General features: G+C 40.4%; 1 protein-coding gene across 1 annotated transcript; it reads right to left on the bottom strand.

The window, feature by feature from the left end:
* Positions 1-74: 74 nt before the first annotated feature.
* Positions 75-23,648, bottom strand: FAM162A (family with sequence similarity 162 member A). Its single transcript, XM_081075642.1, has 5 exons — positions 23,508-23,648; positions 7,306-7,428; positions 5,518-5,626; positions 2,642-2,750; positions 75-340 (listed from the first exon to the last, which is right to left on the bottom strand). The coding sequence occupies exons 1-5, from the start codon at positions 23,539-23,541 to the stop codon at positions 248-250; spliced, it is 468 nt and encodes a 155-aa protein (XP_080931768.1). The 5' UTR covers positions 23,542-23,648; the 3' UTR covers positions 75-247.
* Positions 23,649-24,021: the final 373 nt, after the last annotated feature.

Raw genomic sequence — 24,021 nt, 5'->3', positions numbered from 1 at the left:
TCATTTTCATTTTATCAAAAAAGCTGAGAGGCTGCATTTAACCTGGATCAAAGCCATGAAATACAGACAAGTCATTTCTTGAAGAAAATTTATTTGTACCTCTAGAGCAGAAATAGGGAAATGCTGTAAGTTTGTACAAACCATACTTTCATGAAATAGATCCTCATACCGCATTCTTTTTAACACGGGCTTGTTGCTTTACCATCATTCCTGGATTTTCAAAATCCAGCTAACATGGATACTTCAGCTACTCTGTTTTGGCCTTCAGAAGTCCTTCCTCTCTCAGACGGGCTTTCTTTTCTAAGTTCAGGCTTGTTAAAGATTCATGTCTTTTGGCAGCCTAAAATGAAACAAATTCATACAAGTGATTATTGATGCTGTTTTGGGGAGGATGTAATTCTTTGGCACTGATGTCAGCAGGTTAACTAGGGCATGAAATGGTTTGCTGTGTGCACACAGCACGACAGTCCCCTCCATGTGACTTCTGCGTCCTCTAATGCTTCACAGTATAGCAGTCCATCCATTCAAGCACAAGAAACACTATACCCCCACCTTCTCTTCCTTTCTTGCCTCTGGTTAAATCTTCTAGCCTGTCTTCTTCCCGTATAATAATCTATTCCCTTATCTTTCCCTTTTTCTTCTCTGTGGTATTAAATGTTCCTCATTTTCATTTCTATCCCCTTTTCTCCTATCTCTTTTCTTTGCTGCTACCACTTGTCCTTCCCCAGTGCATCTGTATGCTTTCACGCCCTTCTAGCTCCTTACCCCTCTTTTACCAAAAACATTTTGCTTTGGGAACCCCAGACTTCAGCAAATACTGCCGTTGATGACTTCCAGCAGTATCTTTCCTACTACTCATCCTCTGAGAGCAAACAGTGGTGGTGGAGAGGCAACAGTTCTCTTCCCTTGCTCCCCTCCCTGTGACCTGTGAAGCTTTTATAAACAGACCACTTACAAAATTTTTATACCAAATAAGTGAAACTAGCGCCCTACGAGGTGGTGTTTTGCTATTTCTGTATAATTTCATGTGTAAATAATTAGGTAATGGGAAGGAGAGGAGAAAGGATGGTAAGTTGACAGTGAAAACAAAACATACAATGGCTGATTTCTCTTTTCTAAATCACACTAAGTTCAAAGCTCTCCATTCCAATAGAATTTACCAACTTTTTAGACATGGATAGTTCCATAAAAGACAAATAATGTAATTTTATGGTCTAGAGCAGGAGAGGAACGCTCTACAGTACAAAGCATGCATACCCTTGGATGAGGCCAGAGGACACCCCAGGGAGTAATTTGTCTCTGGAGTATTTAAACTCAGCTAGTAAAATCAAGTATACAAAAGCAGTGCAGGTTTCTCAGAATTCTAGGAATTCCTATATCCTGTCCACATGCTTCTGCAGGTCTCAATCTGAAAACTAAGCACGAGAGGTCAAAGTGGGAGACGGAAGAAAAATGGAAGTGGGGCAGGAACAGTTGTTCCCAGGTCTGCACACTGCCCTTCGTGCACCCGTAAGGTCAGCCTACATGGTCGGTATTTTCCATTGCAGGACTCTAAAGGGAGCCAGAATTTCACTTCCTTTTACTCTGGACTCCTTGGGATAAGGAAGTCTGTTACCACTGGGTCTATATAAGAAACTTCAATATGTGATGATAGATACTAGACATCTCTGCACATGGAAGCTGTAATACATAGCATTAGGCGTGGTATTACAATGAGGGTTTGAGCTTTAGTTGCCTGAGAGCTCCAGCCTACCCTTGCTGATGGTCTGCCCTAGCCAGCCCCCCTAATCATGTAAGCCAGTTCTCTACAATAAATCTAATATAAACCTCCAAAAACAAAAAATAAGGGTTTAACCAGTGCTGCTACATATGAAACAACTATTTTAATCACAAGGTAGTATAGTATGAAGTTTGGTAACTTACAAACTTGGCTGTAAATTTTAATCTTGCCAGTTACTAGCTATGTAACTTTGGGGAAATTAACATCTTTTAAACTTTGGGTTCCTTTTTTAAAAAACACGCATAGTAAGAGAACCTACCTCTTGGGTTCTTAGGATTATTGTGGTGATTAAATGAGTTTAACAGTATCTGCTATATACTAAGCACTTAATAAGTGGGAGCAATTTTACTGTCACCTCAATTAGGTGGAGGTTCAAACTGTGGCTCCGCCATTAGGGAGACGCAGGACCTTGGGCAAGTTACTAAAGCTTTCCAAGTTATGTTTCTTCATCTACAGATGAGGTAAAGAGCAGTGATAAGACTGCTCCCCAGGATTATGGCAGTTAGCATAAGGATAAACAAGCCCACGTGCTGAGAGTGCTTCATGGACATGCGCGGGGCTACCATCAAATATGCAGGGTGCTATTTCTTGTTTCACATTATTGATGACATCTGTGATAACTAGCACTGTTTTTTACTTTACATAAACCTAATTTAGTCTTTCCCCTTGCCAAAGTTAGAATTTGCTATTTATCTTCAGGCACGATATCCCTTGTTTGTCCCTACTATGTCTTATTTTGTTTCTTATGATTTCCTGTGTAGAAAAGTAGCTTCCTCTTCTCAGAGAATAAATATGAGGGCCGACCTCTGATTTCCTCTAGGTACCTGGTGGAAAACAGACAGAGAGGAAGGCCGCTCTCACCTTCTTGCCCTCAATGACCATCAGGATGCAACCTGCCACGGTCAGCGCGATCATCACGTAGCTGATCTTCACCCGCATCTTGTTCTTGGCAGCGTCGAGCATCTCAAACCTAATAGTACAAGGAGATCGTGAGAGCAAGCGAACGTTCTCTTCCTGAAGTTGCCAGCAGGATCTAAAGCTCTGTGTGCCACACATCGGAAGTGGAGTGGTGCCTACAAATATGAACAAGGAGGTGGGGCCTGGAGATCTTGTAGGACTTCGGGGAGGTCAGGGCATTTTCACAAAGCACTTTATATATAAAATATGATAGCACAAATTTAAAGTAAGAAAAAAAGAAGAAAGTATGAAGGTAGAAAGTGAAGCCAGGAACAAAGCTTCCCTCCCAACCCCCTAAAAAACGGCCAGGCATATTAATCTATACTTGCTATGGTGGGCCCCGATTTTGGCTCTCAAGTTGCACATTAGCAGCCAATGCTAAAAGTGGGGTTCTTAAGAAGGTATTATGTGATATTATTATCTAAATAATATCCTGACAACATACTGCAACAAGCTTTGTAAGTGTCAACACAAAGTACAATTCAGAAGAAAAAAACAAAACAAACAGGAGAGTTAAACAATGTGCTCTTTATGCCCAGCTTACTGCTTTCTGCCTTGAACCAGTCGATTTGAGAATACCCGAACAGCAGAAAAGACTCTCTAAGCAATGCTCCTTTAATGTTTATCTTTCAACTAATGTTTTGCTAAAATTGAGAGACAGTGAACTTGACCTCTTTGGCAAGTGCCTCTTCTAATGTGTCCACCCATGTGCCTTAAGAGAAATTTGAGGATTGGATTATCATTCTTGAGTGAAAGCTGAGAGGCCAAAGAAAGAGTCTAAGGAGAAGACCCCTCCACCTTGGTGATTCTGCAGGTGGGCAGTGGGTCGAAGCTCTACTACCTGAGTGTCTGGTAGACACTCAGGGCCATGTGGAGTCCTAATGGGCCCAGGAGAGAGAACTGGTCTGCTCAGTGGGGTGTGACTAGGAAGTGGTTATCTCTAGATGATGGGATTGGCGTGCTAATTTTCTTTCTTTTCCCCCAGGTTTTTAACACATACTACACTTGACATCGCAGGGGTGGGAGGGAATACTTTAAAAATGCTTGAAAGGAAGCACAGGATCCAGAAGGTTGCAGGTGGTAGGAGAACCCTAAAAGCATGTGCACTGTGATGTTCAAGCCGGGGCTCAGTGAGGCGGCAATGTGCTCGGAGTTCTCCAGGCACTGAAGTTGGGCCTGCAGGGTGGGAGGAACCAGAACGACTGCTAAAGACAGTGAATTGCTCTGTGAAGAGCATCTGAGATCCCACCAACTACAAACGACTCAGGTTGACAATATTTTATGTGAATGAGTATTTCCAACTGAAGTGCTGTGATCCTTATGGAAAGTGATCTAGTTTACATGTGAGGGAACATTTAAAAAGTAAAATGCATTTAAATAAGGTCATGATGTTGCCCTCCATTCTATAGGGAGCCATCAGAATGGGCAAGTGAAGCAGAGCCTGTTCAGAGCTACCAGCACATGATAAACGGCTCCCAGGCCCAGAGAAAGGCCTTCCAGGGTGACGCACTAGATAGTACTTTGGGCTTGAGGGGATCTGGGAACCACCTACAAGGCTGCCTCAGGAAGTTGTTCCATAGCAGTTTACAGAGCACCTATTAGGGCCACAGGTATATACCAGCTTGTTTTCTGCTGGGATTTTCAGGAAGAAATTAATCAGGACAGCGAAGAACTTGATGTCATTGATATTTCCAGCATGTTATTATTTCCCAGGAGAGTATGTTGTCACTTGAGCTAAGATGAACCAAGGCTCTCCTGCTGAAATAATTTTAGTGAAAATAATGTGCTACTTAATTTGACTGGCAGAAGCGGAAGGGCTCTGTTTTAAAGCTGTTGTAAACACTACTTATCTTCTTGGAAAAAGATACCTTGAAGGAGCCCAGATGAAGTCCTGGGCAAGCAGGACTTGAAAACAGAAACCAGAAGGTGTGAGGAATAGCTTGTTTGCTAGAAGACACGTCCAGGAGCTTCGTCCCACATCCCTGTCTCTGAAGAGGATGACCCCTCACAGGGGAGAGGACATCTCTCTCTCGGAATCTCTCTTGGCCAAGATGCAATACGATCAGTGGAGGAATGGCTGGTCCCCCAGGGGACATCTGGCAATGTGTGCAGACATTTCTGATGGCTGTCACTGAGTGCTACTGGCATGTAGGGAGTGATGAGGCCAGGGATGCTGTTACACATCCTAAAATGCACAGGACCGCCTTCTGCAACAAAGACTTTCTGGCCCAAATGTTAACAGTGCTGAGTTTGAGAAACCCCGGGTTGGAGGAATCTGTACTCGTCACCTACAGACTCTAACAAAGTCCCAAGATCCCAGCCAGAGCTGGGGTTAGGGAGGCACTCTTTCCTGGACCCCAGAAAGAGAATATGTTGCTTTTAAATAGTTTTATGCTTATGATTGAATACTTAAGTGTATATTATAGGATATAGTTATTGTCACTGGTGCCTAACTGATACACCCTGATTAAAACAATCTAAAAACAGTGAACATTACTGTTTAGTCCCATTTCTGTAGCTATGAGAGGAAATCGTATCAGCTGACTTCAGAGTATCCGACAACTCTTCACTAGGTACTACATATCAATGATAAGACACAGATTTTCCGGCACTGCTTTTATTCCAGGTACTTGCCAAAGAGGAAATATTTAGAGAAGTGAAAACTGTTTTAAAATTTGGTTGAAAGGTTTTAAATAGTCAAGACTCAGAGGAACTGCTCGTCATTTAAAACATATCAGTGAGAAATAAAAGCTGCCTACAACCCTAAGTTCGGCACTCACGAGACAGTCTCTGGGATTTCATCTTCCTTTTTGAAGCGACCTGACCATATCAGGATCTTCCTCTCCCAATCCGTAGGTTTGTGTAATGGCACTCTGTGGCTGTAAGTCTCTATGAGAAAAACAAGACATCTTACTTATATAAGATTATGATTCTCAAATTTACCAAGAGAAAAATGCTATTTGTGCCATTTTAGATCTATTGCATCTAAATGTATGCCACCTGAGTAGGTTTCATTAGTAAGTTGGAGGTAGAGATAACGATTGGTGCAAAGGGAGAAAGAACCAGGGAGGGTGATAAAGAGAAGAAGGCCAGGGCTGATCTTGGGTGTGACCCAGGAAAAAGGACAGGAGAAAGAGGTAACAGAGGAAACTGGAGTGACCAAAGAGGCATACGAACAAGAAAGGTACAGAATCACAGACGGTAAGAGAAAGTCTGTCCAAGCCAGGGAACGTCATGGAAGATAAGGCGCAGAAAGTTAGGGCGTCACAGAGTGTCAGGGTTAAAAGGGCCCTTGGAGATCACCGCATCCAGCTCGCACCTTCTGCCTCCATGTCTCTTGCAGACAGACCTACCTGCACACACACTCATTCCCACCGCCGGACCTTTGCTTATGCTGTTCCTTTCACTTAATCAGAAGGCAACAGCAAAAGAACATGAAAGTCAATAAACGACCAAAGGTGAGGAAAGAGGTTTAGAAGTTTAGAAACAGTATTGCTGTGGTGTTCTTTTACTACTTCCAGCATTCGGCACAACATTTGCTGTAGTTTTTGTTTCCTTCTTCTCATTTTAAGTATTACATACCCATTAAAGACAATTCAGACAATTTTCTAAGTCTCATCCCCGTAAGTATGTATGTATAATTTATACCAGTATCATGCTTGTATGTACACACAATATAAAACTTCATATTCTGCTTTGTTCATTAACATTATAACATTTTCCATGCTAGTGTACATGGTATTTATAAGCACCATTCCAACAACTGCATAATCTCATCAAGCAGAACTGATGTACAAAATTAATCATTCCCAGTTATTTGACACTTAGATTTCTCATTTTCCTATTATATAAAAATGGGACTATCTTTCCACTCAAAGTTTTTCTCACTTATATAGGATTATTCTTTAGGATAGATGCCCAGAAGTGAAATACCAGGTCGACGGGTAGAAACATTTTAAGCTCTTACTATATATTCTTTGAGGATAGTTCCTTTCCACTCACCAAGACCTGCCTGGCCCTGGTTAATATACTACCACGGAGAGTGAATAAGCAAATAGTTCTTAGGACCCTACAGTTTACAAATTATATTCTGTCTTCCCATAGTGGTGATAGTGAGAAGGGTTTGAGTTAGGAAGAGGACTAAACATAGCTGCAGTTAATGCCCAGGCCAGAACTTAGCTCTAGTTTTAGTTTACCCAAAATATCATTTCTTGGTTTGGTTCATCTTTGGAGTTCCTTAAAAGATCATTTCTAGGCCACTATTTACTTTGGTGCATGTGTTCTCTTACAAAATACTCCAGTCCAATCTTTGAGGCAAGAGATAAAAATGACAAATAAGGAAAATGAAGAAAGCACTGCTACATGTGATTTCTTCATTTTCCTTATTTGTCATTTTTAATGAAGAAAGAACAGCCAATGTCAGTACAATTTGGGAGCCTGAACTGCATGATAGGGCATGACACAGAACCCCTGTGACCACCTCTCTTTTAAGTTCTTTTGATTCCAAATTGTCCTGCTCTTTGGGAGCTGCCTAGTCCATTAACTGGAAAAGCTTAACAAAAACTTACGGGATGGAGCTTTTGGACTTTCCTGTGGTTTGGTGCAAAATCCATTTATTCTCTTCAAATCAGAGTTTCTGGTAAGCTTTAGAGACGAGGAAGCATCTCTTTCACATAACCTAAACCAATTTCCTAGAAAAGAGAGAAAAACGTTTCAGAGAAAGAAAATCTGATATCTCAAAATGAGAAATGACTGCAAGGTATATATTTCATTTATAAAAATTAACTCAAATGAATATACTATTCTATATGTAAGATACATATACTATATTTATGGTGCCATGGGGTGTTGTTTAAAAATATTGATGTGTTGCTGATTAGGAAATTAGGTATTTACAACATAAACATTTTATCAGCTGTAAGTTTTATGAAAGTACCTCACAAGTCTTAGTATAATAATGGTTCTGGTGGAAACATTATGTATTATTGCACCCAACTGTTTAGGTAAAGAAAGATTAGCAACCTTCTAGAAGTGATAAACCAAGATGCCAAGTTGCCAATACTCTTCTGGTAAACTCTGGGTAAGGAGCTGCAATGGCAAGGGGTTCTAGAAAGACTTGTTCCTTCTAGAAATCAACTTTGGATGGAGTCATGAATTATGTGTAATTTAAAAATTATATATATATATGTGTATATATATAAAATGTATAAAACTATTACATGTAAGAATATAGGTAGTTAATTTTAAAAATCTAAATTCTAAGCACCTATAAAGAGTAGTATTATAAATCTCCACATATTCATAATCCAGTTTCAACAATTATCAATACATGGCTAATAAATATTGTTTCATCTGAACCCCACCCACTCCTTACCCCTTACTGGGTTATTTTAATGCAAATCCCAAACATATTAGTTCATTTATAAATACTTCAGTATGCATCCCAAAACAATAACTTTTCAAAATCATATCTAGAATACTATTTATATTACTAAAAAATAACTTCTTGTTATCAGCACATTATAACCAAATATTATGATTCCATTTCCTAAGTGCGTTCATAACTTTTTTAGTTGGTTTATTCTAAATAGGTGCAAACATTGAATGTGATTGATGCTTCTTGTGTAGGTCTCCCCTCCTGCCTTCTTCCTTTTCTTCTAATTTATTGAAGAAACTACGTTATTAGTTCTATAGTGTATCTCTCAGTTTAGATTCTGTTGATTGCATCTCCATAATGTTAACACATTCCTCTATTTCTTGTAAATAGATTTTTGAGGTTTGATCATATTGAAATTAGAATTTTTAGCAATGTCTCATAGGTGTATTGTGTACCCCTAGTGCATATCCACCAGTTTTGTCTTTTTGTGACATTAAGATTGATCAGTAGATGATTTCAGTCTGACTCATCCCTTACAAAGTTCGCCATCCACCTTTCATCTAATGTTTTTAGCAGACATTGCTGATTGTTACCTGATCTATTGTTTCAGTAGAGCTTGCAAAGTGGAAGTATTATTTTCCACGTTAACTATTTGGTTATCCTAAGGTAAAAGTTATGTGGAATAAATGTTTGATTTTTTCCCTTTATTTGCCAGTTTTCAAATTAATGAACTGGTTTCCCAGCAACCTCTACAGATGACTTTTAGTTTAAGTATCATAAGGAATTCTTGTATTTTAACACTATATGCTCCAGTCCATTTGCTATTTTTCTTTTTGATACTCAGATGTTCCCATCTTTAGTCACTGGGAACTCGTCTAAGTTGGCTCATGAGTCCTTTCAGCATGTGCTCAGTGATCACTGATAGCTCCCTTCCTGACAATATGTTCCAGACTCATTTGAATGCTTTCTGGCCACGATTTAGAATGAGACATTCCTTCAATGTGCTCTGGTTCCTTTAAAGAGGAAATGTTTTTAGAGATGCTCACGGAGGGCGGCTTGTTGTTACTGGATTTGTAATGTTTCCAAGCCTTTTTAAGTAGTAAACAAGCTAGAAAAGACATTCGTTCTTAAGAACTTAAATTTCCATTAGTAATATTCACCTTCAGCCTCAGCATGTAAATTTTAACCAGTCGATAATTAATCAGAATTCAAGCACAGACAGCCAGAAATAGTTCTGATGAGGGTGGGGGATAAAGGAGATACACAGTCTGAGTGTGGGGCTCATATCAATCAGTTAAAACTCCGTTTAAGACTTGCTGTTCTTCCCATGATTAAGTCATTTTTTTCCCCATGATTAAGTCATTTTTTCAGTTAAAACTCCGCTTAAGACTTGCTGTTCTTCCCATGATTAAGTCATTTTTTTAGGATAAATGCTACTTAGATCATCACCAACCTCTGGTTATTTTCTAGAATTCTGCAAAAGTTGATTTAAAAAATTTTTGGCAGTGTTTTCATTATTTTTACATAGGAGTGGATTTCCAGAGGTCCTTACTCTGACTTACCAGAAGTTGGAACCTCTATTTGTGTATAAAGATCTGTGGTTACCTGCATAAGAGGTCTCATTTATTGCAGTTTTCTAGGTCTGTAATCCCAGAAAGCTTTGCCTGGGAAAGTAGATAATTACAATTGAGCTCAGCTTGTTTCCTCATTTTAAATGTGGATAATGTAGCATTTAGTTCACCAGGGCTAATTTGAGGGTTAAATAGAAAAAAATAAATATGAGAGCATTTGGCAAGATGCTTGACACACAGCAGGCACTCTAAATATTAAGTTCGTTTTTTGAAACACTACTTAAACCATTAATCTTCAAAACATTTCCAGAGCACTTTTCAATTTTACCCCTAAAGTGGTCAGAATTTCTGACCAAGGTAATTATACAGTTACCAGAACATGAGAATATTCTATGAAACTCTTCAATCGGCTTTTTTTTTTTAACAGCTCTCAGAGTTAAAACAAAATTATTACTTAATGCTGTGATTTTCAAACTTCAGTGTGCATCAGAACAACCTGAATGGCATGTTAAAACACAAATCACTTTTTTGGAACCAATAGTTTTGGAGTGGAGGTTCAATCTGTACTTCTAACAAGTTCCTCAGTGAAGCTGCTACTTTTGGTTTGGAGTTACACTTTGAGAACCACATTTTTTTTTTCAATTGTGTTAAAATATACATAACACAAAATTTACCATTTTAACTATTTTTAAGAGTACAGTTTTGTGGCATTAAGTACATTCACATTGGTGTGCCACCATCACCACCATCCACCATCACTACCATTCATCTCCAGGACTTTTTCAGCTTCCCCAGAGAACCATTGGTTTAATGAGACCTACGATGTCCATTTCACACCATCCTGTCCCATTCCCCTCTGGCAGACACTGAGACAGAATGGAACAAGGGTAACTGGCAGTGAGCTAGATGGACTCTGCTCTCTAAACAGGAAACAGAAAAAGAATCAATAATTGTTTCCTTACGGAGCTGTCCTTCCCCATCCCTCTTAGTTACAACAGAAGGAATTTAGGCAAATGGAACAGAACAGAGGCAGTTGAGGAGTACAGAAGTTGATTCTCAGCTGTTTGGATAATAATGATAAAGCAAAAATGCTAACATGTACACTTACTATCAGTCACATAAATGCATGTTTGGAGATATTCATTCAACAAATAATAACTGAGTACCTATCATATGTCAGGCATTGTTCTAGGCAATGAAACTTCAAATAGGGTAGTCAGGAAGTCCTGTTTGAGAATGCCACTTTTGAAGCAAGTGAGGGTGCTAGCTTTACGAATCTACCATGTTTCCCTGAAAATGAGACCTAACTGGAAAATAAGCTCTAGCATGATTTTTCAGGATGCTCGTAATATAAAATAAGCCCTATCATATTTCCCCGAAAATAAGACCAGGTCTCATATTAATTTTTGCTCCAAAAGAGCAAAGTAAGCATTAGGGCTTATTTTACGTTATGAGCATCCTGAGAATCATGCTGGGGCTTATTTTCTGGTTAGGTCTTACTTTCAGGGAAACACGGTATATGCAGATATCTGGTGGAAGCCTATTCCAAACAGAAACAATGGTAAGTGCAAAAGCCCTAAAGTGATTCTAGAGACCATAACGAGGCCAGAGTGGCTGGAACAGAGTAAATAATGGGAAGAGAAGTGGGATTTGAGGGCACAGAGGTACTTGAGGTGGAAGGAGGGGACAGCGGCTTGAAGGCATGAAAAGTTTAACTAGATGAGAAAATAGCTCCCAACTTTTTCTTACTACAACTTCAACTGGATGACAATAATTTTTACCTCCCTAAAGTATAAATGCTGATTAAAACACACACAAATATAATCTTATACATAATAGACGGCGTTAAAAAATAATTTTAAAAAACTGACATCACTAAAACAACGAAGTACTTAATGTGACCTCAGTTTTTACTTTATGATTACCCAGAAAATGAAAGCATAAACGCTTTAGAGGTCAAGTATTTTGTCTTGGACATCCAAGCCGGAAATTTTCCATCTTCTGGTGGATCAAAACTGAAAACATCCACCCCAAGGGAAAAGAGCCCTTTAACCCCTACTGCACTTGCAGCCCATCCCTGGCGGACAGCGCTGCCTCCCCAGGGCCTCAGCAGGAAGTCAAGATGAAGCCTCACAGCTGCCACGAAGGCTGACTGGAAAAAGGCTGGTTACTCTTAAGGGTAGAGGCTCTCAAACGTCAGCGGGTATCGGAATCACCCAGAAGACTCGTAACACAGACTTGGAACACGGGACCTCATTTCCAGAGTTTCTAATTCGGTAAGTATGGGTGGAGCCTGAGACTCTGCATTTCTAACAATTTCCCAGGTAACGCTGATACTGCTGGTCTAGGGCTCAGTGTGACAACCAGTGCCTTAGAGGTATTGCTGCTAGCTGCAGGAGGGAACGGGTCAGCTGGGATCAGGCTGCTTCAAGTACTGGCTTCTGTCCTGTTGTCCCCTCCTTTCCAACCTCATAATGGCCAGTATAGAAAGGTGGGGATGCCTTTTTTCCTCAGAATCTTGCAAGGTCCTCCTGGAGATAACCATGAGTGATGTGATCTGGGACATGACCAATTTTTGGAATTAGTGATGATAAACGAAGGTTCAATGAATGCTGGAAGAGAAAGAGACTTTTAGAAGATTATCTAATTTGGGGTTTCTTAATCAGTGTCAAGATCAGTTGTCAGGTGTGTTCCAAATGTGTTGCCAGCTATGAAGTGTGCCAATGATTTGCTTAAAAATAAAATCATGGATTTGTTAAAACCCATAAAACTGTACATTACAAAGAACTTTAATATACGCAAATTTTAAAATATCAAAACCAGGACGTTGGGGGGAATTCCACAATGGAAGGAGACTGTGACAAATGTATCTTAGTATTAGACATATAGGACATAACCTAACCTCATGACTTTCAAGGTGGGGCAAAAAGGAGCTGACCTAAGTAACTCTGGAAAACATTGTTTTGATTGGAAACTGTAAGACTAAAGACAAAAAGAACTATACATAATCACTGTACTCTAACTGGCCAATTTGTTTCTTACAGGAGCATGGATTAATGATTCTAAAAACTACAATCATACTAGGGTTGAACAAATAAGTAAATAAGTAAATAGGGCTGAACAAATAAGTCAACAGCCAGGTTTCTCACTGTCAGAGAAAGAAGTTCCAAAAACAAGTGTGGAACGCTAGAATGAACCCTGTGGTGCTGGATCAGTCAGAGAACTCAGTATGAACTCTTTTAGCTTTATGAATATATGTATTTGTATATATAGACAGGAAGATGATATAAGATAGACAGATGGACAGATATAGACATAATTATGTGTATACACAGGGCTCAGTATACATACATGGATTTCCCAGCTCCACCCACTGGGTGGGCCTGGCTTCAGTGACACTTCAGTACCAACAAGCACACTCAGTGCCCAGATCTTGGTTTCTAAATGCCATTACCCAATAAAAGGAACTGGGGCTCCTTAGAGAAAAAAATGGCTGGTTCTAGGCTGGGGCAGAGAAAATGCAAGATCAACTGGCAACATCCTGTAGTACCAGAAAGGAAAAGTGTTCAGAAAACAAAAAGATGGGGTCATGTAAAGGAACACAGGAGCTGATCTGATAGAGTCTAAACTGAACTAATTTGAGCAACAAAATAAATGAAGTAGTATAGATTATAACTTAAGGTATAAAAATATACAAGTCCATATAATTTTTAATTTATCCACTTTTGGATGAATTTATTTCCATGTGTGTGGAACACGGTGAGCACTCAGCAGCTGTTGAATGAATATGGGTGTCTTTTTGATTCTCAAAATTTGATGTTCCTATGAAATCAGCTTGGGTAGCTCATTAAAAATCCAGATTCAGATTTTGTAAGTCTGAGAGTGGGTGGGAGCTGACAAGTCTCCCAGGTAATGCCAACCACAATAACTGGATGAATGAAAAAATGGGGAAGAAGAGATAAATCTTCCTTAAAGAAAAATCCCAAATATATGGAGATACTCTTCCGTCCTGGACTCCTTTCCCTTTGAGTGTGGATTGGATTTAGTGACTTGCTTCCAAAGAAAAGAGTATGGAAAAGGAAAAACAGTAACTTTGCAAGGAAGAAACTGGCCAAGGTTAAAATCACCAGTCATAAATCATGTGGATATTATGTATTAATATGATGTGATGAGAAGGGCACATCAGCTCTGCTCTTTATTCTTTCCCAACGTCCTAACCCCAGTCTCATCGTAAGAAAGCATCAAACCCAAACTGAGAGACATTCTACAATATATCTGACCAGTATTCTTCAAAACTGTCAAGATCATAAAAATCAAAGAATGTGAAACTGTCACAAACGAGAAGAGACTAGAGACATGACAACTAAATGCAACGTGCTATCCTAGAATGGATGCTGAGACAGGAAACAACAGAATAACTGATGACAACCGAATAAAGTCTGTCCTTTAGTTGATAGTAATCTACTAACATTAATTTCTTAGTTTGACAATGTACTGTGGTTATGTAAGATGTTGATATTAGAGGAAACTGGGTGAGGGCTATACAGAACTCTGTACTATCTTTGTTGCAACTTTTCTGTAAATTAAAATTATCCCAAAATAAAACAAATGTGAAAAACAGGGAACATGGGTATTAATTATATCTTGTTTTTATTTTATACATCTTTTATGAATATTTTATAATTACTTGATATTTAACGTTTAAAAATTAGAATTTGATGTTATCGCTATTAAAATGTCACTCACTCACCTGCATCCCAATATGATTTTGGAATGGAAGAGAAAAAGAAAGGAATGGGGTATAGTAGGAAATGTGCCCAATTCACAGTAGATCAGAGCTATGCAGGTGAAGGTTATCTGACTAATATATCTTGGTGGAAATGAGATGAGAAAATTATACAAAAGAGTAGCTATCTTGTCATATCTTGCTATTCTCAAGAGTGGTTGACATTACCCAGGAGATTTTTTGGAAAGGCAGACTCTCAGCTACCATCCCCAGACCTACAAAATCTGAATCTGCACTTTTAACGAGATAGCCACGTGATTCACAGGAACATGAAATTTTGAGAATCAAAATGACACCCATATTCATTCAACAGTTGCTGAGGACTTACGTGTGCCCAACACATGGAAAGCAACAGCACATCTCTAAAGTCTAGGAGAGCGCTACCCAGCCTCAGCTGGGAGTGTTGCTGAAATAGATTCTCAGACTCCAGCCCAAACCTTCAGAATCTTCTGAAGTGGGGCCTAGAAAAATGTTTTTACAAGCCCTCCACGTGATGTTTATGCATACTCAAGTTTGAGAAGCACTGCTCTAGAAAAGTGGATTTGAAACTTTGCATATTGGAATCACCAGAGTACCTTAAAAAAAAAAAATGCACAGGGTCATCCCAGACCAATTAAATCCCAATTTCTGGGAGCGGGACTCTGGCATTAATATTTTTTAAAAGAGTCCCTAGGTAAGTGATCCTCATGCGCTGCCATGTTTGAGCTCACTGTTCTTCAGCACAAACAGCTAGCGAGAGTCCCAGCTGAACACAAACTATACGAGTGACCAGGGAACACTATCGCGGCTTCATCTGTCTCTGGCTGGGCTCAAAAATCCCTCTTTTCTACAGTTAATTTACTGAACAGAAGCTCTGCTTTACTTCTAATTTCTGTATGTAAATAATGTGTAACTTATTACACCGACAGTTTGGAATCCCTGTGGAATACGCTCAGCTTTCAGATTTTTACAGAGCACGTGGTTTCTAATACTCCACTCGTCCTTGAGAACATGCAGTGAGAACTGTTCTCCAGTTGCCTTACTTCATCTCCTGTGGAAAAGGCTTTATTTCACATCCCTCTTGCAAAGCAGCTGGCCGCCCATCAAGGGTAAACACAGCCAGTGTCTGTCTCACAATCAATGACCAGACCTGATCCTGAGCACTGATGTGAGACTGTTTGCCCATGCACCTCGTTCTCTCTTCCTAGTGTTCCAGAAGGCCGGTAGCTACCATGACCTCCGCTGGGAGAAGCTTGTTTCTGGGACAACGTTCCTCTTTTCCATGTCTCATGGAAAGATTTCCTAATCTAAATACTTGGTTCTCATGCTAGGCCAGATGCCTATTTAATCCTGTTAGAATTGAAAGTCCTACGATTTTGCTGTGCTAGGAAAGGGCAAGTCTGAGGCAGGAACTTTGAAAGTTTGTTTTGTGAATCAGAAAGTCTCAGTTTAAGTCTCAGAAAGAAAAAGCTATGTGTATGCCTATTCTGAGGACAGCGAGGTTCCTATATGTACACTATCTCATCAATACGGTATAATTACTATGAATTGTACATCTTATGTTTGTTAGCTACTCAACAGACCTAGTAGAAAGAACGGTTAAATTAGGGTAATTATGTCATTAGAGAAATTGGAGCTCTTATTCCTAACCAGATCTCATTTAGAATAGAGAACCACTGATTTAGTTTCCACATTAGAAACAAAGCTGGACTGCCTAAGGGGCTGACCACAACAAAGCAAATGAACAAACCTGAAATACTAACTTGCTCTGCGTTTTCCCAATGATTAGACCTGAATGGCTTGCTATCTCCTGTCTGCAACTATTCTGACAAGGGATGGACTTTTTTTCTGGCTTCAAATGTGGTTTGCCCTGCTCTTGTATGTGACACAGACTTCTGGGTCTAGTGCCCGGCTGTCACTCACAAGCCTAACTCTTAGGTCTGCCTTTCTAACCAGGCCCCTGCCCCTGCTGATGTTCTAGGGCTCAGAACTGAAGCGACGACAATGGCCTACTCCCTCTGGCTCTGTATGGTGGCTGCCCATGCGCCCTCACAGTGAGAGGTCTTTATCTGCCACGCCCCCAAGAGGATTTGGGAAATAGGCAGAGCAGTTTTGAGCAGGAAAACTATAATAATGTTTCTGGAAGATAAATCTGAGTGCAGAATGCAGCGCAGGACTGGGGTGAGGGACAAGGAGGGGAAAGGGAGCAGGAGTGGGAAGACATGAATAAGGAACCTCCTAATGAAGAGAACTTACCAGATGTGAAAAATATTAGGGAGGGAAAATTGGCAAGACAGATCGACATAATGAGTTTTGTGGGCTGGCTAGAACCCTAATCACCATTTGTAACATTGGTTCTATGGGAAAAATCTTTTAGAGTAGAAATAACAGATTTATAAATAAATCTTTGGAACCTGGCCAGTTTTGCAGTTGGGGGGGAACTATGGAAAAAAGTCTTGCAAGTCTATGTATCTGGTGGCTAAACCTCAGTGAGACGGAGCCACTCCTTGGTGAACGATTTTCTTCCCATTAACATTCCAGCCCACTCTCAACAGGGGCTATTTGAAACTCTCTTGGCCTTCACTGTTGACCTAAATTAGCTTTGTGACAGAAACAGATTCCCTATCTCTCCATCTGTTTTCTCCTCCTTCCCGGCAGGCTAGTCCTTCCAGGAAGGCTAAGACCTGGTATTTATTATATTATATTATATTGTATTATATTACATTAATTATATTATACCCACTCTTATACTAAAATAATACCAGGTCTTATATTAATTTTTGCTCCAAAAGACACATTAGAGCTGATGGTCCAGCTAGGTCTTATTTTCGGGAAAACACGGTAGTAAACCCTTCCATCTATGATCCCTCTTATTAGAAAGTTGTACCAAACTTATCTCACAATCCTCTCTCATCTTGGATCCTTCCTTTCCACTGACCTTTTCATGTGCTTCCCTGCTCTTAAAAAACAAACAAAAAAACAAACAAAACTTGAAATCATAAAAGTAACACTTGCTCATTACAGGCATTTGGAAGCTAAAAAAAAAAAAAAAAGTATGAAGAAAAATAAAAGCACCCATAATCACTCTCTCTATGAATAACAATGTGGTTGGTGTATTTCTTCCATACTTTTTCCTGTGCTTATACACAACACATACATTTTTCATAATCACATAATACTATATCTTGCTTATTTCACAAACGCTTTTCCTATATACTAATTAAAAAACTTGCTAGTTGTATAACATCCAACAAACAGAACTTGAATTCAATCATTCCCTATGACAGGATTTGTCTCCCATTTTTCAGTATTACAAATAATGTTTCAGTGGACAGTTTTCTACACAAATTTCTGATGGCATTGCTGATTATTTTCTTATATAGAATCCTGGCAGTAGAGTAGGCTGAATCGATTTACACTTCTATCAGTAGTTGATGAGAATTCCTATTCATCACACCACAGTGGCTATCTTGGATGAAACACTCAGTTGTTCTCAACAGCTCTTATAAGTAAAATACTAATCTCCTTGCTTTCATAGCTCAAGTGGCTGAATAGGTGGCATGGACTTACTACCTTCACCTCGCCTCACCACCCACACATTTTACTACAATGTTTCCTCCTCCACTCATTTTACTAAAATTGTTGTAACATTAGTGATATGAATATGTTTTTTAGATTCTAGTATAACTGGAGTTGTGTAACTCTTCCCATCTTTGTGGCCTTTTGACGCTGCTGAGCTCATCCTTCTATAAGGATTCAGTCCCTCCTGACCTCTATGATCCATCTTCTTTAACAGCCTCTTTGCCACTTCCTATTACTTATGTCAGGCCTCCAAGGTTCAGTCTTTGCCTCTATTCCGCACTGATGGCTCCCATGTATTAGCCTAACTTTACCTCTCCTTTGTCCTAAGGTCTTTGACTGAGAGATACAATCTTTACTTTATAACTCAATGCCACCTACCACTCAATAAAGTACCATCCTCTCGGCCAAACTAGTATCCCTTCCCAACTCGTTTCTTTTTAAAAATGGGGCAACATTTCTTCAGTTCTCCATGCTCAAAAACGTCAGTCTTTAAGTCCTTCCTTAAATTACTCTCTCACACCCATACAAATAATTTCTTCAAAACACTTCCCAGATACATTCCTCTTTTGTCACTTACATTATCGCCTCATACACAGATGACTGTAGTATCTTCACAGGTAGCAGCTATTCATGTTGTATGCAGCGGCCATGTTAATTTTCCAAAAATGTTTCTTTAATGACTTCTGCTTAAAGGCTTCCTTTTTGTCCAAATTCATCTGGTTCAAAATCCTCAAAAAGCCATTCCTATCTCCTAGTGCCTTTTGACCAAAATCCAAGGTAATCCTTTCTCCTTACTGCCCTTTCTCCCCCATACCATCTCCAGACTCATGACTACCCCTACCTTTGCTCATGTAACTTTCCCATCCCTTCTATTTCAATGAAGCCTTCAGTAGATAATCATAACTGACACGGCTTTTCCTTTCTCTGAATTTTTAAAGCCAGTGGCATGCTGGCTGTTGGGAGGGGGTTGGTGGGGAAAAGCCCTGATATGCAGTGTTTGCCAAACACCGTCACCATGGCAGATTTCAAGCTACCAACGTAACAATACTTTGTAAAACTGGGATGAGATGTGCAATAAAGCCACTAGGAACCAGCTCCAGGACACCACAGCAGAACTCAAAATCTGTTCTGTCATCTAGAACTTAATATAGTCATGTATAAGCTTAGGTGTATTATATAGATATGCTTGTTCACTGAAATAAACTCGAGCCCTAGGAGGAGTGGCAGTCCACTCATTTTAGAGCTTTCACAGTATACAGGGCACAAAGCATGTGCTCAATAAAAACCTGTTGGCAAGATCTGGAGGGAGAGATAAGCAAAGCCAAAGACTGGAGCAGTGAAAACGGTAGGTACTCATTTAGAGTCGGTTAGCAAGAACAAGCCAAAAGAACAATGAATGTAGTGGCAGTAAAATCAGAATGGGAGCCAGCAGATATTGGTTATGACCCACCGGTGTACACGTGAGTCCCTTGGCAAGTCAATTTCCTTCTTGGTCCTTAAGTTTCTTCATCTTTAAAATGAGGGGACTGGACTACAAGACTTTTAAGGTATTTCTTGACTCCAGTGCTCAGTGATGTGGGTTAAACTGACAAGGAGGCTGCCCATGGTCCATTGCATTGGTATAAAAATAATCATAAATTCATTTTAAAATCTGCTGATGTCAAAGAAATTTAGGACAGTAAAACTTTTCTGAAGGTGTGAAGAAACATTCTTATAAGGCCATTCCACTCCTTTGACCTAATAATTTTTCTGTGTAGAAAGATACAATGTCCTGAAGGTTATATCTATTTTATTCTATACTTTCAGAAAGGAGGTAAGAACACCTACCTTATATTTGCAGCATATTCCAAGATATTTCCTAGTGTCTCTCTTCCAAAAAATATCTATTGCCTGTCTACTGTGAGCTGGACACTGATAAGTGCTGAGGAGTTAGTAAAAACACAACAGATCCAGTCTTTACCTTCACGAAACCCACAGAAATGTGGGCCAGTAGCCATTTAGCTCCAAATCATTTTTAACTTAAGAGTACAGATTGCTCTGAGTAATGGATATAGGCTATGGATACTCTTTCCCTAAAACAGGTATATAATCATAAACATTTGAATATAATTGTATCACATATAATAATTTCAGAGGTCCACAGGACCTTTCATCTATGAAGGAGTCCAAGTATTGTAAGTTAACCCTGACCTATATATCTACAAAGCAAACAAATTCAAGCTCAAAAAATTCAAAGCTCCATTTGTGGGGCCAGCCCGGTGGCTCAGGCGGTTAGAGCTCCATGCTCCTAACTCCGAAGGCTGCCGGTTCAATTCCCACATGGACCAGTGGCCTCTCAACCACAAGGTTGCCGGTTCAACTCCTTGAGTCCGGAAAGGGATGGTGGGCTGCACCCCCTGCAACTAGCAATGGCAACTGGACCTGGAGCTGAGCTGCGCCCTCCACAACTAAGACTGAAAGGACAACAACTTGAAGCTGAACAGCACCCTCCACAACTAAGATTGAAAGGACAACAACTTGACTTGGAAAAAAGTCCTGGAAGTACACACTGTTCCCCAATGAAGTCCCGTTCCCCTTCCTCAATAAAATCTTTTAAAAAAAAAAGTCCATTTGCTAAGGGAGTATGCCAAAGATTTCCAACAGAAACAATTAAAAATAAAGGTCCATCATTTAAGGATTAAGCTTTGACTATTTGAAAGTTCACTCAGCTAGAGTATCTTATTCCAAATAATACTCTGGATAAGTGAGGTATACAGTCATCCCTTGGTATCTTATGGGCATTGCTTCCAGGACCCCCTCGGAAACCAAAATTCAAGGATGCTCAAGCCCCTTATATAAAATAGTATAGTATTTGCATATAATCTACCCACATCTTCTGGAATTCTTTCAATTACCTATAAAATACTTTTTAATACCTAATACAATGTAAATGCTGTGTAAATAGCTATTATATTGTTCAGGGAGTACCGAAGCAACCACCATAGGCCTAACTACACAGTACACATCAGCAACAAGGTAACGTTTTTCTGAGTATTTCTGATCCATGGTTGGTTGAATATGTGGTTGACTGAATCCGTGGATAAGAGGACTGACTGACTATACCTACATTATCTGGGTAAGGCTGCTTGTTAAATCAGTCTTCTTACTTGAAAATCCAATTGCATTTACATGTGTGCTTCCCTTTCACAAGTAAATCTGCATTTCATGACTCTTTCATTTCACAAGAGACCAAATTAGCCGGGGACAAACACATATACACACTTATTGTAAATAAACAGCTTGAACAAAGCAAAGAGCACAAGTTCCAGAATTAGAAGGCAGGCTTATCTCCTGACTCTAACATTGTACAAGTCATTTAATCCTCTGACCTGTTTCTTTACTTGTAAAATGGAGAAGGGATGATAAGATTTACCTAAGAGGGCTTCTGAGAGAAATCAGTCAAGTAAAATAATATACGTGAATGTAGTTAGCTATAAAATGGGCAAAAGGGGGTGAAAGACCGGATTGTTTGGACGTGCTCACAAAACAGACATTCAGGGAAGATCATTTGGAAAGAGTTGCTCATATAACAACTTTAGTGGATCTATCTGGAGTGAAACTGTTCTTAAATGGCTCAAGGAATTCTGAGTGAGTGCCCGACAAAAGTTCTTAAACATTACAAGTCTGCAGAGAGGCTTTGGAATCTTTATAATGCATAAATACATTCTCAAGGGAAGACGACGAACTACTTATAAACACTCAGTCTTAGCTGCTATGTAATCAAAGTCACTTTCACTTAGTCTATTTTAGTTCTTTTAGAGAGTAATGGTTCTTTCACTTACCTTGCTGAAAAGCTTTATAACAGTTAACTGGATGTACAGTAGTCCCACCTTTTCCACAGGGGATACACTCCAAGACCCCCAGGGGATGCCTGAAACAATGGATGGTACCGAACCGTATCCTACATATCCTTCACATAAGTACATGTCACGGCTTCTCGTTGGCATATCCGAATTGCCAGCATCACTACCCATGCGCTTTCGGGCCATTATTAACTAAAATAAGGGTGACTCGAACGCAAACACTGCGGTATCAAAATTGCCAATCTGATAATGAAGACAAGTACTAAGTGACTAACAGGCTAGTAGTGTATACAGTGACGAAATGCTGGTTTACGTCCTGGGTGAGTTAGAATGGAAAAGTGCAAGGTTTCATCATACTACTCAGAACAGCCCCAAACTTAAAATTTATAAATTATGGAATTTTTCTATTTAATATTTTCAGACCACGATTGACCACAGGTAACTGAAACGAAGGGAAGCGAAACCACTGATTAGGGGGGACTAGTGTATACAAAAAATTTTTGGCGAATTAGTTCAACAAAGCTGAACAAATCAATGAAATCAACCTCTTTTAGTGGAGGGGGTATTTGTGCTAAAGGAAGTAAATAACATTCTCCAGTTTGAGACCATTTTCCAGTCCACTCTCCATTGGGCGACAAAGTAAGCCATGTATGTAAAGGTAACTTTTTTTTTACATTACTTCATTTACAATGTACATTTACATAATTTCCACAGCCAAGTTTGGGGCCATTCTTCCTTTAGACTTTGAATTAAACAACTTTTTAGTGATTTGACAGCAAGGAATAAGAGATCAATCATTATGCCTTATCGAAACTCATAAAGTTGACCAAAGGAGTGATTGGCATTAGTGCCCAGTAAAGAGCCAAGAGGCAAACGCTGACTTCTTAGCTTCTACTACGCAAGGCTCTGCTGCTGCCCCAAGAAGGCAAATTAAGCTCTGACTTCAAATACCCATTAGATAAATGTCAACGTCAACTAGGAAAACAAACCCCAGATCCTGCATTGACGTAATACTTTCCTCCAAGAAATTCGAAGCACTCGATTGTAGAAGCATTTAAAAGAAATATATCCCCCATTTTAAGAAAACAATTATTATTATTCTGTGAGACGTTAATCCCCTTGCCGAATCAGACACTGAACGGGTAGAAACTCCAGACTATAGGATTTCCGCTGAAAGCTGGGATAAACCCTCGAGACGGGGGCGAGGGGAGACTCCCGACTCAAGTGGAGTAACGGAGGGGAGATGCTGAATGCCTCCGGCAATGAGGCGGGCAGTGCTAGGGATGGCAGTTACCTTAAGAACTGAGCTCCGAGGAGGCTAGTGATGGAGGAAGGGGCAGGAATGGAGGGACAAGGGGTCAAAAGTTGGTGGGAGCGGGGTGGATGGAGAGCCAGGTGTGAGGGTCACTCCGGGCCAGCCCCCACTGTTTGCTTAGCGGTTGCTCGCTCAGCCCTTGCTCACTCCCATTACTGCTACCAGACGGGTACGATTCCGAGCAACTTGAGCGGAGTGCGTGATGCCCAGCAACTACCAGGCCTGCAGAGGCTGCAGGACTCCTCGAACCCCAGGGGCCGAGCTGGCTTCCCGCTCCCCCCGGCCCCTCCGCCCCCAGCAGCACGGCCCGCGTCTCACCCGCCGCCAGGCGCAGGCCGCGGAGGCTTCCCATGGCCGCCTACTCTGCCGACCAGTACAGCGCCTCGGGGGCGGCGGTGGCGTGGGGACAAAGTCACTCAGTGCCGCAGGAGGAAGGACACGGCTGGCGCTGGCGGGCGGGGCGTGTGGGACGTGAGGGCGGAGCGAGCGGGGCGCGCGAGACGCACTGGGCGCGGGGCGTGTGGGACGTGCGTCTCGTGCAGACTCCGCGGGCTGTGCCGTCCTGCCGGGTCCTGTCCGGCGCGGCGTCCTGGACACGTCCTTAAAAGTGCCGTTTTGGAGTCTGGGTGTAAATGGGCCTTTGGAATAGTAGTGTTTGCGTCTACGAAAGTACCCGTTTAGAATAGAAGAAAAGTGATCTGGCCATTGTAAACTTGATGAACTGCAGACTCCCGAAATCACAGGGCCTAGACATAGTAGTGAAATCAGTATTTCAGTACACTGCTCTTCCCGTGTTCTCAATGGATACGTGCCTTTATCAGAAACGCATAAC

The sequence above is a fragment of the Rhinolophus hipposideros genome (genome assembly GCF_964194185.1).
Source record: "Rhinolophus hipposideros genome assembly, chromosome: 2".
Classification (NCBI taxonomy): Eukaryota; Metazoa; Chordata; class Mammalia; order Chiroptera; family Rhinolophidae; genus Rhinolophus; species Rhinolophus hipposideros.
This window is presented reverse-complemented; position numbering and strand designations above follow the sequence as displayed.